This window comes from Phaeoacremonium minimum, assembly GCF_000392275.1.
Source record: "Phaeoacremonium minimum UCRPA7 unplaced genomic scaffold PA7_03_scaffold_290, whole genome shotgun sequence".
NCBI classification, from domain to species: domain Eukaryota; kingdom Fungi; phylum Ascomycota; class Sordariomycetes; order Togniniales; family Togniniaceae; genus Phaeoacremonium; species Phaeoacremonium minimum.
In genome coordinates this window covers 868,492-880,278 of record NW_006921195.1, presented here as the reverse complement: position 1 = coordinate 880,278, position 11,787 = coordinate 868,492, and the positions used below count along the sequence as shown (strand labels likewise).

The window sequence follows — 11,787 nt, the reverse complement described above, 5'->3', positions numbered from 1 at the left end:
TTAGGAATCCTCTCTCACTGACGAACCAACTCTTAAGTTCATGTCTCGGGCTAGTTTATGCCATGACTTCGCACCTCGATAAGCCAAGTCGGAAGGAACCTCCTCACCCTCGTCCAACATTCTGACATTGAAGAGCTCGAGGCTGACCCAGCCCGTATAACCCAGTCCATCGAAGATTGCCGTTGCAATTTGCTTGATGGGCAGGTATGCGCCGAGGTCCTCCTCTCCGTAGAACAGTCTGCAGTTGCGTGACCAGCTCATTCGTGCTGGCTGCTCTTTGTTGTAGTATTCGTGTCCCTGGACGAGGGGCTTCGTGAGCTTCTCAGCATCGACAACCTGAATATAGAAAACCTTCTTCACGTCGACCTCCTTGACAAGACGATCTAAGGTGTCGTTGACGGCCTGCTGGGCATTAGGCATCTTGCCATCGGGGACAGTTGGGTCGGCGAAGACACGGCCGGCAATGTGGAATGTGTCCAGGCAGAGGCCGAAGTTGTCGCGGTCGACGGCTTTGACGATGTTCCAAGACTGCTCCCAAGTGTTGACGCAGGTTCCCCAGCATATGGCCTCATATGCAAATCGAATGGGTGGGTTGGCGGCTGCGCCGATATCAGCGGCTTCCTGAAGGTCTCTCACCATGTGCGCGACATCACGAGTCAGCTCGTCGGCAGGGAGGTAGTTTGAGGGAATCTGAATGAGGTCCGTGTTCAGTTCGTGAGCTATCATGACCCAGAGATGCAACTGATAGATGCGCCCGTCGTGGATTTCGTCATCGACCAGTCCTTCGTATTGTGAGAACGGCTGAAGGCAGATGATCTCGAGATCATGTTGGGCACAGAGATCTTTAACGAGACGTGCCGCGGACATCAGAGCATCTCTAACGGGCTCATTATTGACGCCATCGTGGTTCAAACCCCTGGTGACCGCCAGGAGATCCTCGTATGCCAGCTCAATGCCGTCGAAACCAAACTGCTGGGCTGCGGCGAGTCTGTCGACGAATTGATGACGCGCATAGCTGCGCCCAAGCGAGATGGAAGTGATTCCAACCTTACTCAGCGCCATCTTGAGGACTGTTTGATTTGATCTGAGGCGTTATGTGGTATGAGGATGAAGGAGGTTGAGTGATGAAAGGAGTTATGAAAATGTTCAGTGCTATGCAGCTTAAGGGTGAGATAAAGCTGCCACCAGTGAATATTTTTGTGTATCAAAGAATTGTTCTCTCACTGTTGTTCAGGTGAATAACGATACCCTGTGGCTTCCTGCCGGCACAAGGGAGAACCTTCCGGAAGTTGTAGAGTCTCGGCGGCGGAAACTATGTATATGGTGTAGAGCTCAGGTGATTATATGAACCGTGACAGAAAACATTGACTGAAATGAGTACTGATTATTTGTGTGAGTCGCCAAGAGGAGACCATCACCCGGCCCAAATTTGCTCACTTGAGTCTGCTTTGTCGCACAATGCTTTGTTTTGAGCAGTGACGACTCATCACGATGTGTTTCTGCCACATCCAGCCAGGGAAACTTCGCCCCAGAAATGTTACTGCCCATGTTACTGCCCATGTTCCAGTACAAACTGGCACCATAATTGGAAGGATAGATATATCGGACTTCGAGAAGAGAAATCCCGGTACTCAGACGCATCTTAACGTAGTCAATGAAACTCGAAAATATTTATTGATAACCAATGGGCAAACTTGGCCGGGGCCTTGATAAGTCATAGGAAGTTAAATTAGCCCGATACCTGGGGTTTGAAACAGGGTCCCTCAAAAAATGTAGTTGAGGATTCTGAAGAGGAAGGCTGATGATGACCCTTGCCGCATAGACTAGCATGTTTGGAAAGAAGCATCGTCACTGGGGCCCATGTGACCATCTAAGTCCGTTCTAGGAAAGGGACCATTGGTTGTTTGTATGCAAGATACAAGAGAAAGCGCCACCCACTTCCAAAGCGCTATTGAAAAGACGATATGATATCTCATGGCGATTCCTATCTATTGTGCCCGAAAAGATGGAATGCTTAGGTAAGGTTCCTAGCTAGGTAGGGTACTGAGTATGTTGAAGCTGTTGTAGGCGTCCAGGAGCCGCTAAGTTGAGGGGTACGGGAAGCCTTAGGAATATCCGTCCGTCCCGCACGCCATCCGAACGAGGCGCAGCCGGCCAGGTGTAGAGGACCTTGTCGGAGACTTAAACATCAGAGCATTCCGAAGTACCTTATTACTTTCAGTTGCAACAGTTCCTGACTATATACGTAACTATCGCGACACCATAGACTTCAGCAAGACAAGAGACTTGTCAAAATCAAATTGACAATCAAAATGCCTGACATCGCTTCCCCGCAAACAAGAACACTGGCGCCACGTCATAGAAGTCATGTGATTTTGAAACCTGAAACAACGTCAGACGCCCAATGGGTTTCTCCACTTCCTTCAGCTGTGCGGTGTCAGATTCTCAATCGGTACTGTACATCCCACACTACCTTTGCACAGCCCGCTCGCTCGCACCTTAGGACCCTTGCATAAGTAACCATGGTATGTGTGAATGCCGTCGCGACTCCCTGCCGATATCTGCCAGTTGCTCTAAAGAGCTAGCTACTCCCGACCATGACGCTGAGCGCCCAGCTAACTCAACTCCTCACTTAGGCCTCGTCAATGACTAAAGAGCAAATCGCTGAGCTGAAGGATGTCTTCGTCTCTTTCGTAAGTCTCCTTCTTGGCTCAGGAAGTAAACATGTTCTAATGAGGCCCACAGGACAAGAATGGCGATGGTGAGTGGCTGCCCACACCTCAAGAACCTGTCACCAGTTGCAAAGAGCACTTAGGGGCACTATCGGCAAATCAAACGTCTTGGGGAAGTGGCTAACCGCTGTCAAAATCTAGGAGTGATCACTGCCGAGGAACTTGGCACCGTCATGCGATCTCTGGGCCAGAACCCCACAGATGAAGAGCTACATGACATGATCAGTGAGGTCGATATTGACAACACTGGGAGTATTGACTTCAATGGTCGGTTGAGACCTCTTCGAGAAAGTAGCTACCTTGGCAGGAGTTGAACTGACCCGGTCTCAGAGTTCGTTGAGATGATGGCTAGAAAAGTCAAGGCCGGTGATATCGAAGAGGAACTAAAAGAGGCCTTCAAGGTGACTGCCCATCCAAAGTGCCGATTTTAGTACAAGCAGCTTATCGACTATTGATAGGTCTTCGATCGGGACAACAGCGGCACAATTTCCGCTGCCGAGCTTCGTCAGGTCATGCTTTCCATCGGCGAGAACCTTACTAGTGAAGAGATCGACGAGATGGTCCGAGAGGCTGATAAGGATGGCAATGGCTCTATTGACTGTAAGGCATTACGAGACTCCTACTTCTTGAGTGAGCTAACAGCCCCTCAGACCACGAGTTTGTTGCAATCATGCAAGGCAAATAGACAACGTTGTTTGCCCACGTTATGACACTAAGCAGAAGTTTACCATTCGGATATGACGATTACCCAAGGCTATGAAGGTAGATAGCGTGCATGGATCACTGCCGAGACATTTCACCACAAAGATAGCGATTTGAGGTCAATTATATTCTACTCTACGTATGACAGCTAGCAGCCTCAACTCATCACCTATTTCAGTAGAGTCGAAGTGAATAACAAGTGATGATTGAAGCCTAATAGATCGTTGATGAATTCTGAAGCTTCTCTCGACCGGAGTCCACCAGGCTCTCCATTTCCTCGGCCTAAATCCTTAACATTATTCCAGTTATACTTCTTGGTATGATATGTTTCGAACCCTGTTCCGAACCCGAACAGGATGATGGCACGCCAAGCTATATCATCTTAATAAAGCAATGTGTATATTATCCTGCTCACTGTGTCTTCTTCACCGCCCATTCCTCCTTTATAAAATCGGCACATCTCTCTCCTACCATTATGGTTGGAGCCATGGTGTGTGCAGCTGGACATTTTGGAAACACACTCGCGTCCGCGATTCGCAAACCCTTGAGGCCATGGACTCGCAGACGCTGATCGACGACACCATCTTTGGGAGTCTGAGACATGCGGCAGGAGCTTGAGTAGTGAAGTGCAGCGACGGCTGCGTGACGGGCGTAAGCATCGATCTCTTCATCGGTCACATCACGCCAGCTTTTATTCACCGGGTTGAACTTGAGCTCCTTCAGAACAGCCGGTGTAGATCCGAACATTTCTTTCAGCGAAGTGCTTTCTGCCGCAACGGGGTCGGGGATTTCTTCCATGAACCGGCCAAATGTAGCTTGATCCATACCAGGACCGAAGACAAGTGGCGCAGGGTGGGGATAGCCAGTTTTGCTAATACCCTCGCCCATCCGCATGGAGAAGCGAATGCCAGCACGTAGAGGCACAAGATCTTGTTCGTTTGTTAAGAAGGGGTAGTAAACACGAGGCTGAACAAGAGGGTCTATAGAGGCAAGCTCGACACGACCCCGGGACAATGGCTGCATAAGGGCCGTATGAAAGGTGAATAGAGATCGACCAGGCAGATCCTTCTGAATGGAGTTGATAGGGTTGATCATGATCTCGACATCGGGAATGTTGCGCTTTTGAAAGCTGTCCATCGTGTCAAGGCCCTGAGAATCTCGTGCTCGAACAGCCATTGTGTTTTCATCTAAAGACGTTGTACGCACAAAAGCCGTGGTTTGCGTAGATGGAGCGCTCATCAGTCCGCGGCCGAAAACGAAATATAAAATTATATGCCATAAGGCAATGAGGCCGGTAGACAATTGATGGATGGTGTCTTGCATGGGGAGCTCCAGCATGACAGGCACTGCATAATGATCTTCAAGGTGCTTGCCTACGGCTGGAAGATCGTGAATGGGGGTGATACCCTGAGATTTGATATACTCTTTGGGGCCAATTCCACTATACATGGCTTTAGTGTTTGCCGCAGGGCCGTGACAAAAATTACTTACCTCAAAAGTAGCATCTGAGGTGACCGCAGAGTGCCATTGCTTATGATGACTTCACGACGAGCCTTGACCAGGTATTTTTTGGTATTGTTTGGGTCGATAGACCTGAGGTACACTCCAGTGACTTGGCGAGTCTTGCCATTTACCTCCAGTTTTGAGCCCACAACACCAGTGCAAATGGTCAAATTTGCTTGTCGTTCGAGGGCTATACGCTTGTTCAAATACGCGTGATATGCGGAAAGACGCTCTCCGCGCTCATCAACTGTGGCGTCGAGCTTAAAATATCCCTGAACTGGGCCATCTGGATCGTTGTTGTCATCACGAATCGGAAGCCCTAGAGCCTCGCAAGCCTTCTCCAAACTATGACTTTGGTTAGTATGGCGTACGGTTGTTCTTCACTGAGTGCAGGCATACTAAGGATAGACACCAAATGGCAGCGGAAATTGTCTGACTAATAATGGTCCTGTAACGTGGTTATTAGCTCTGTGCACGCCACTAAGTCGACTCTTCACCTGAGTTGTCATACCGTCATAGCCACGATAATCCTTGCCAGGATGCGCCTTGCAGTTCTCCATACGCTTGAAATATGGTTCAACATGCTTCCAGCTCCATTCATCAAGACCCATATCTTCTGCCCACTCGTTGTAACCGGCGGGCGGGCCCCGTGTCAACAGCATGGCGTTGATGCGAGAACTTCCGCCCACAGCCTCTGCGCTCCATAGGCGGAACTGTCTGCCGTGAGCATGCTCTAAGGGCTCCGAATACCGAGTGCTCACGGACTGCGAAGATGGCCATAGGAAGTTCTGTGACAGCAATGGGACACGCGAGACAAAGCTGTCTCCAACACGGCCCTTTTCGATCACGAGAACTTTGACATTGGGATCCTCGGATAGACGCGATGCAACGGCGCAACCAGCAGTACCGCCTAAAAGTGTGAGCAAGCTACCTCAGCTGGATGGTTATCAACTTTACCTCCGACGACGATGTAATCGAATGTAGCGCCATCAACGTCCTGGGCGGACTTTTCTGGATACGCTGTCGTGAATGGCCACATCTTTAGACGAGCGCCAACTCTTGTTCGCGTGTCAGGCTTTCTATTCCTATAGCATGAGAGTCAATCGCAAGAGCGCAGCCAATTGAGGGAACCCTCAGCGAAAGCTTTTTTATATGCAGCTGAAGGTTGCGAATGTTGCGACACGGGAGGCCTGACTTCTCAGGGCTGGATCCAGGGGAGTTAAGCTTCTCAATCTCAGAATGGTCACCCAATCATTTCAGGTTTCACAGGGATCTCTCACTGAAATGCAGGGGCTCTGTCGCTATATTATCCTTAGAGCCTCCTGAAGGATTGCGCTAGAAACGGCACAGTGATCTGCGCTATGCCACGTTAAGTTAGAGAATGTTATACGAAGGCTGCATCGTTCGCAAACGGATCAACGTCACGAGCACCCCCAATTGATATCTTTAATCATGCCTGAATCGTCTATTATCCCAGTATCTAGTCTATTAATTATTCAGATACAGTCAAAACATATGAAATGAGTCTACGAATTTCCATACGGCATGGAACGACAACAAAGGAAGTATGCTATGTGCGCATAGCTACTGAAAAAAATACACCATCTGCCCCCAAACCCATCGATCTATTACTGAGCCGCTTGCTTATTTCTCCTTCTTTCCCTTCGGCATGCGAATCAGCCAGTATAGGGCCAAGGACGCAGCAATATTGAAGACAATGTAGACCATCCCGATGCCAAAATCGCGCCACCTATGTGCGTAGTTGGAGCTAATGCTTGTCAAGAAGACATTGGTATCCGCAATTGGGCAGTACTGGCAGTCCGCGGTGGCTGCTGAATCGAGAATGTACCCGCCTGCCGCGCTGATGTAGTCGGCCATGTAGGTTCCGCATGTTTGGCCGCTAGGTGGGTCGAAGACGACGTATTCAACGCTGGAGCATGTGACATTGGTGTTTGCCAAGCCTGTGGACAACATCGCCGAGACGAGATAACTGAAAGGAGACACGCGGTACATGAAAATCCAGAAACGAGGCATGGCGTCCGGGGATGCCAACACACCGCAGAACAGCAGACACATCATGAATAACACGTTAGCGAGATTGCCTCCTGCTTCTGCTGTGTCCGTTATGGCGATACAGGCATGTGCAAAGGTGCAAGTGAAAATCAAGAACTGCCAGAAGAGCAGCCACATCAGAGCGCCGCGTTCGGCCGTTTGACCAGCTGCTTCTGCGTTTCTGTTCAATCCGACAGGATAGTACACGCAGACGAACATGAAAACCGACATCAATGAATTCCAAGGAATCTCTGTGATGACTTGCGACAGCATAAAGATCTTCCAGCTGTAGGTTTTCGATGGACGTTCGCGAACCTCGTAAAGCGCGCGTTGAGTGACGAAATGGGGCATTTGCTGTTGTACAAGTTGACCGAAAATGGTCAGAATGTTGAAGATGGCGAACATCTGATTTTGCATACCCTGAATACTCAAAGGAGCATCTAGGAAAACCAAACCAATGAATAGGGCGACTGAGCAGCATAGAATGAACTTCGAGTAAATATAGGATGGTGTGCGCCAATACTGCTGGAAAACGCGGCGGGTGACAATCAATAGCTGATCCCATAAAGGTGAAGCGAACTCGCGGTAGGAAGCCGGGTTGCTAGCTTCTGTAGTCTTCTCACGGGTCAAACCGCCATCTTTAAGACGGTGAAGCTCCTCCTGTACTTGCTGATACTCGGGACTATCACGCCATGCCTGATGCCAATCAACATCGGTACTAGAGCCTGGAGCAGCACCAATGGCTTCAAGCATCCACTCAGCAGGGTTAGCCTCCGGCGGACACGCTGGTGCACCGTTCCTCTCGAAATATGTCGTCAATGTCTTTGAATTGAGACCGATATCGCCAAAGTATACCGTTTTGCCTCCCTTAGCGAGGAACAAAAGCCTATCGAAACGCTGGAACAACATCGCCGACGGCTGGTGAATTGTACACAAGATAGACTGACCAGCTTTGGACAGCTTTTCGAGTAGGTCCAGGATAGCCCATGACGTTTGCGAATCCAATCCCGAGGTGGGTTCATCGACGAATAGCAGTAGAGGTGGTCTTGCAGCGAGCTCAACGCCAATCGTGAGTCGTTTACGCTGTTCCACATTCAAACCCTCGCCAAGAACACCCACTACAGCATCAGCATAGTCCTGCATATCCAGAAGCTTGATAACCTCATCAACATAGGCAAGCTTCTCAGACCTGGGTGTACTGGCAGGTTGACGAAGCAAAGCGCTAAACTCCAAGGCCTCACGAACGGTGCTGGTTTCGAGGTGCAGGTCTTGTTGTTGTACATATCCAGTTTTACGCTGGAATGACTGGTCCCGGATATGACCATCGACTAGCATCTCGCCTGTGATAACGCCCATCGAAATGCGATCAGCTAGACAGTCAAGCAATGTCGTCTTTCCAGCGCCAGACACGCCCATGAGTGCTGTCAGCGTACCCGGCTTGACCCAGCCGTCCACATTATCGAGAATCCTGCGGGGCTCGCCCTTGATTTTGATGTCGTAACATACGTTGTTCCAGTGAAAGACGCTTGTCGACGCCTGAATGACGCCTTCGTCACTCGATGAGTGACCGCTGCCATTCTCGACAACTTGCAAGCGACCGGAGACGGAAGCTTCGATATCGTCACTCTTCGCTGTTGGGGGTACAACACCGCGGCGGAATACGAGAACTTCACCTTTCGACTTCTTGGCTGAGATATACTCCGTCGCAACGATGTAAAGCAAGTGAAAAGCGATGACGAATCCGATCAGAATGCCAACGTTTCGCCATTTATGAGCGTGATAGTACTTATATGCCGAATTGATATAATCATCTCCATTAACCACGTTCAAGCCGGGAATTGAACCCACAGCCGAGCAAGCCTGGTGATCAGATGTCACGTTCTGATAACCGTCGACGGTTGCACTTGGCACAAAGGCTGCACAAGTGAAGTTACGATTGTGAAACTCATTGATCATGAGTGCCTCAAATCCATATGCCACAGGATCAAGATAATTGATCCAACGACACCACCCAAGCATGTAATCTACTGGAATAACGAATCCAGTGAAAATGACCAAAGCAAGAATCAGAATCGATGCCGGCACCATTGCTTGTGACAATGTACGAGATAATGAAGCACTATAGTTTATTAGATACCATTGATATAAAGGGAGGGAAAGGGTGATAATGCACTTACATCGACCTGAAGATGCCCGACATGCCCAACACCATGAGGAATGTTACGAAGAGAAAGTAGAAGAACGCTCCGGGTGTTCTATTCAGGTTGGTCATGAAGTATATGATGAGGTTGAAGCATATGCTGTTGCTGATCTTATAGGGCATATCTACCAGGACGGACGAAAACGATTCCGCAGATGCGTGGTAGAATGCATAGCGAACATGTTTCTCCACAATTGGACGTTGGGCATACTGGGTGAGAATTTCGAGAGCGCTCGAGAAGGCATTAGATAGAATCGCAATGAACAGAATAGCACTTCTACCGTAGAAGGTTGCAGTATCTGGTTGCATATTATAGAACAAAGACGAGATGATGAGCGCTGTGATGGAATTCGCTATCAGCGCAAACAAAGTCAGCGAAGGGTCTCCGATCAAACGTTTCCAGCCACGCCAGAGACACAGACGGATCTGCTGAGCGTACGAAAGCAGGAACGGGGATGCAGGTCGTTGATTCTTTGCTTGAACCTCCCTCTTGTGGGCACGGAAGCTTTCGGCGTCTGCACCGCCGAGAGGGTGAGTTGTCTTGTATTCCTCAATTTCGGCTTGCAGCTCCCTATATTCCTGGCTATTCTTCCAACAAGCGGCGAACTCATCGGGGGTCTTGGGTACACGCCCTTCCCATCCAGCACGGATGACTCTTTCTGAGGGCGCTGTCATCGACGTCAAGAAGTCCGGTGTAGTTTGGCGTGCTGGACATTCGAATCCGAGATTCACAAAGTATTCCCGAGCCTTATCGGCACGGCCATAGAAAATTTGTCGTCCTTCATACAGCACGATGGCCTTATCGAACAGATCATAAGCGCTCTGTGGGGCTTGATAAATTGATACGGCGCATGTCTGCCCAAAGAGCTCGGATTGCAGTCTCAGAGTTTTACAAAACTCAATAGCATTGGCTGAATCCAGTCCTCTCGTAGAATTGTCCCAGCACTGAAATGGTGCATTTGAGAGCGTGGCTTCAGCAATCGTTACTCGCTTGCGTTCACCACCTGACACACCACGCACGTACTCGTTGCCAACTCTGGTATTAATTGTGTGGCTGATGCCATACATGGCCATGACAACGTCGCGCATATGATCGCAGTACTCTTCGCGTGTGATACCAGGAGGCTGGTTCCGAGGACATCTGGCGCGCGATGCAAATGTCAAAGTATCGCCGACGGAGAGCTGAGGGAAATGGATATCCACCTCGGCGGTGTATATCGCATCGCCCTTGTGCTCTTTGTGCATCTCCTTTGCCGAAAGGCCTTGATAGTTGAAGTAAGCGCCAGCATCGACGTAGATACCGTTTGTTTCTCCAGAGAGAGTCTTGAGAAAGGTCGAACATCCTGCGCCGGGTGGACCCAGCACTACAAGCATTTCTCCTGCTTTGACGACTCCATCAAAGTTGCGGAGAATATCAATACGCCGTTGACCCCTATCTTTTGAGCCAACCTGCCTGGCGAGACTAGGAAGTTCTAGCCAAACATTTCCGACATCCTTCTGGTAATCTGTTTCTGCGCCGTATCCAAAGACGCTCAAGTCTTGAAAGCAAAGGCCTGCTTTGCGAAAGCCTGTGCCTCGCTCGGTCGCCGCCTTCGCCACGGCCTTCGCCCAAGCACGAGCGCTGAACTTGGGGCCATTGGGATTGAGTGGAGAAGCTGGGTCATCACTACCAAACAAAGTGTGAACATCACCATTTGCATCAACCGTAGAATGTTGGGTATATTGGCGCGCAAGATCCTGGACAATAGAGTGCCGTCTCTCCATTTCCGTCTCATTGCCATCCTCATCGGAAGCAGTATCGTCGCCGGCCACATCTTTTACTGATGCATCCTTCGGGGTGGCGTCGTGCTTTTCAGGGATATGGCTGCTGACCTCGAAAGGGGGTTCGATATCATTGGTGTACGTTCGCTGGCTGCCGTCAGGTGACCGGCCAGCTGCACGAGACATGTTGCTGTCTGGGACTTCCGAAGCCATCGTTGATGGCGTGAAAGAGTTAACTCCGTCCTCCCTGACCGATAATCGAACTAGTCCTCTGCGATTTGAAATCCGTTTTCTGTTGTGAATGAGATACAATCTAGATAGTATCTAGATACAAGTCTTCATGTCCTAGATTACACAAGAAAGTTTGGAAAAAAACGTCGTGAAGGAAAGGTGTTAGGATTTGGATCGGAAAGAGTGAAGGCGAAGCTATACCGGTGTCAAGGATATGACGACACAGGGACACGCAAAGAAAGTAAAAAAATAGAAACCTCCGTTCGAGCAATGGCGAATAATAAAGATGCAAATTCGGATGCACCGGGCTCGCGACGGACTCGAGTGTTGTCCGCCGTCCTCACGGCGCTTTGGTGTTCGCTGCCTTAGACGGATAAACAACAACTCCACAGATATCTTATTTCTCAGCCATAATCTAGTGCATGAAATCCAATCAGTTGAATTGGCGTGGGGCAGAGCCTCCGTGGACAGAGACTAGCAGTTCTTTTTGCGTGGAGTGGTGGCCGCAGCACGCCATGAGTCGCGTATCATCCACGGACCGAGACTACGGTCCTTGACTTCCCTGTACCAATCTACGGTGCTATTCCCCTCTCGGGTTCTTTTCAG

General features: G+C 49.7%; 4 protein-coding genes across 4 annotated transcripts; 1 reads left to right on the top strand and 3 right to left on the bottom strand.

Moving 5' to 3' along the window:
- UCRPA7_3811 (putative 3-dehydroshikimate dehydratase protein) lies at window positions 1-1,062 on the bottom strand (the record flags this gene model as incomplete). The annotated part of the gene is made up of 1 exon (XM_007916297.1): window positions 1-1,062. The coding sequence occupies one exon, from the start codon at window positions 1,060-1,062 to the stop codon at window positions 1-3; it is 1,062 nt and encodes a 353-aa protein (XP_007914488.1).
- Window positions 1,063-2,645: 1,583 nt separating this feature from the next.
- Window positions 2,646-3,417, top strand: UCRPA7_3810 (putative calmodulin protein; the record flags this gene model as incomplete). Its single annotated transcript, XM_007916181.1, has 6 exons — window positions 2,646-2,693; window positions 2,746-2,761; window positions 2,874-2,999; window positions 3,063-3,133; window positions 3,191-3,332; window positions 3,383-3,417. 6 exons carry the CDS (start codon window positions 2,646-2,648, stop codon window positions 3,415-3,417), a joined length of 438 nt encoding a protein of 145 aa, XP_007914372.1.
- A 230-nt stretch (window positions 3,418-3,647) lies between these two features.
- UCRPA7_3809 (putative alcohol oxidase protein) lies at window positions 3,648-5,599 on the bottom strand (the record flags this gene model as incomplete). Its single annotated transcript, XM_007916310.1, has 6 exons — window positions 3,648-3,716; window positions 3,906-4,583; window positions 4,641-4,875; window positions 4,926-5,282; window positions 5,337-5,385; window positions 5,449-5,599. The coding sequence occupies 6 exons, from the start codon at window positions 5,597-5,599 to the stop codon at window positions 3,648-3,650; spliced, it is 1,539 nt and encodes a 512-aa protein (XP_007914501.1).
- A 982-nt stretch (window positions 5,600-6,581) lies between these two features.
- Window positions 6,582-11,163, bottom strand: UCRPA7_3808 (putative abc transporter cdr4 protein; the record flags this gene model as incomplete). Its single annotated transcript, XM_007916335.1, has 2 exons — window positions 6,582-9,108; window positions 9,167-11,163. 2 exons carry the CDS (start codon window positions 11,161-11,163, stop codon window positions 6,582-6,584), a joined length of 4,524 nt encoding a protein of 1,507 aa, XP_007914526.1.
- Between the last annotated feature and the right edge of the window lie 624 nt (window positions 11,164-11,787).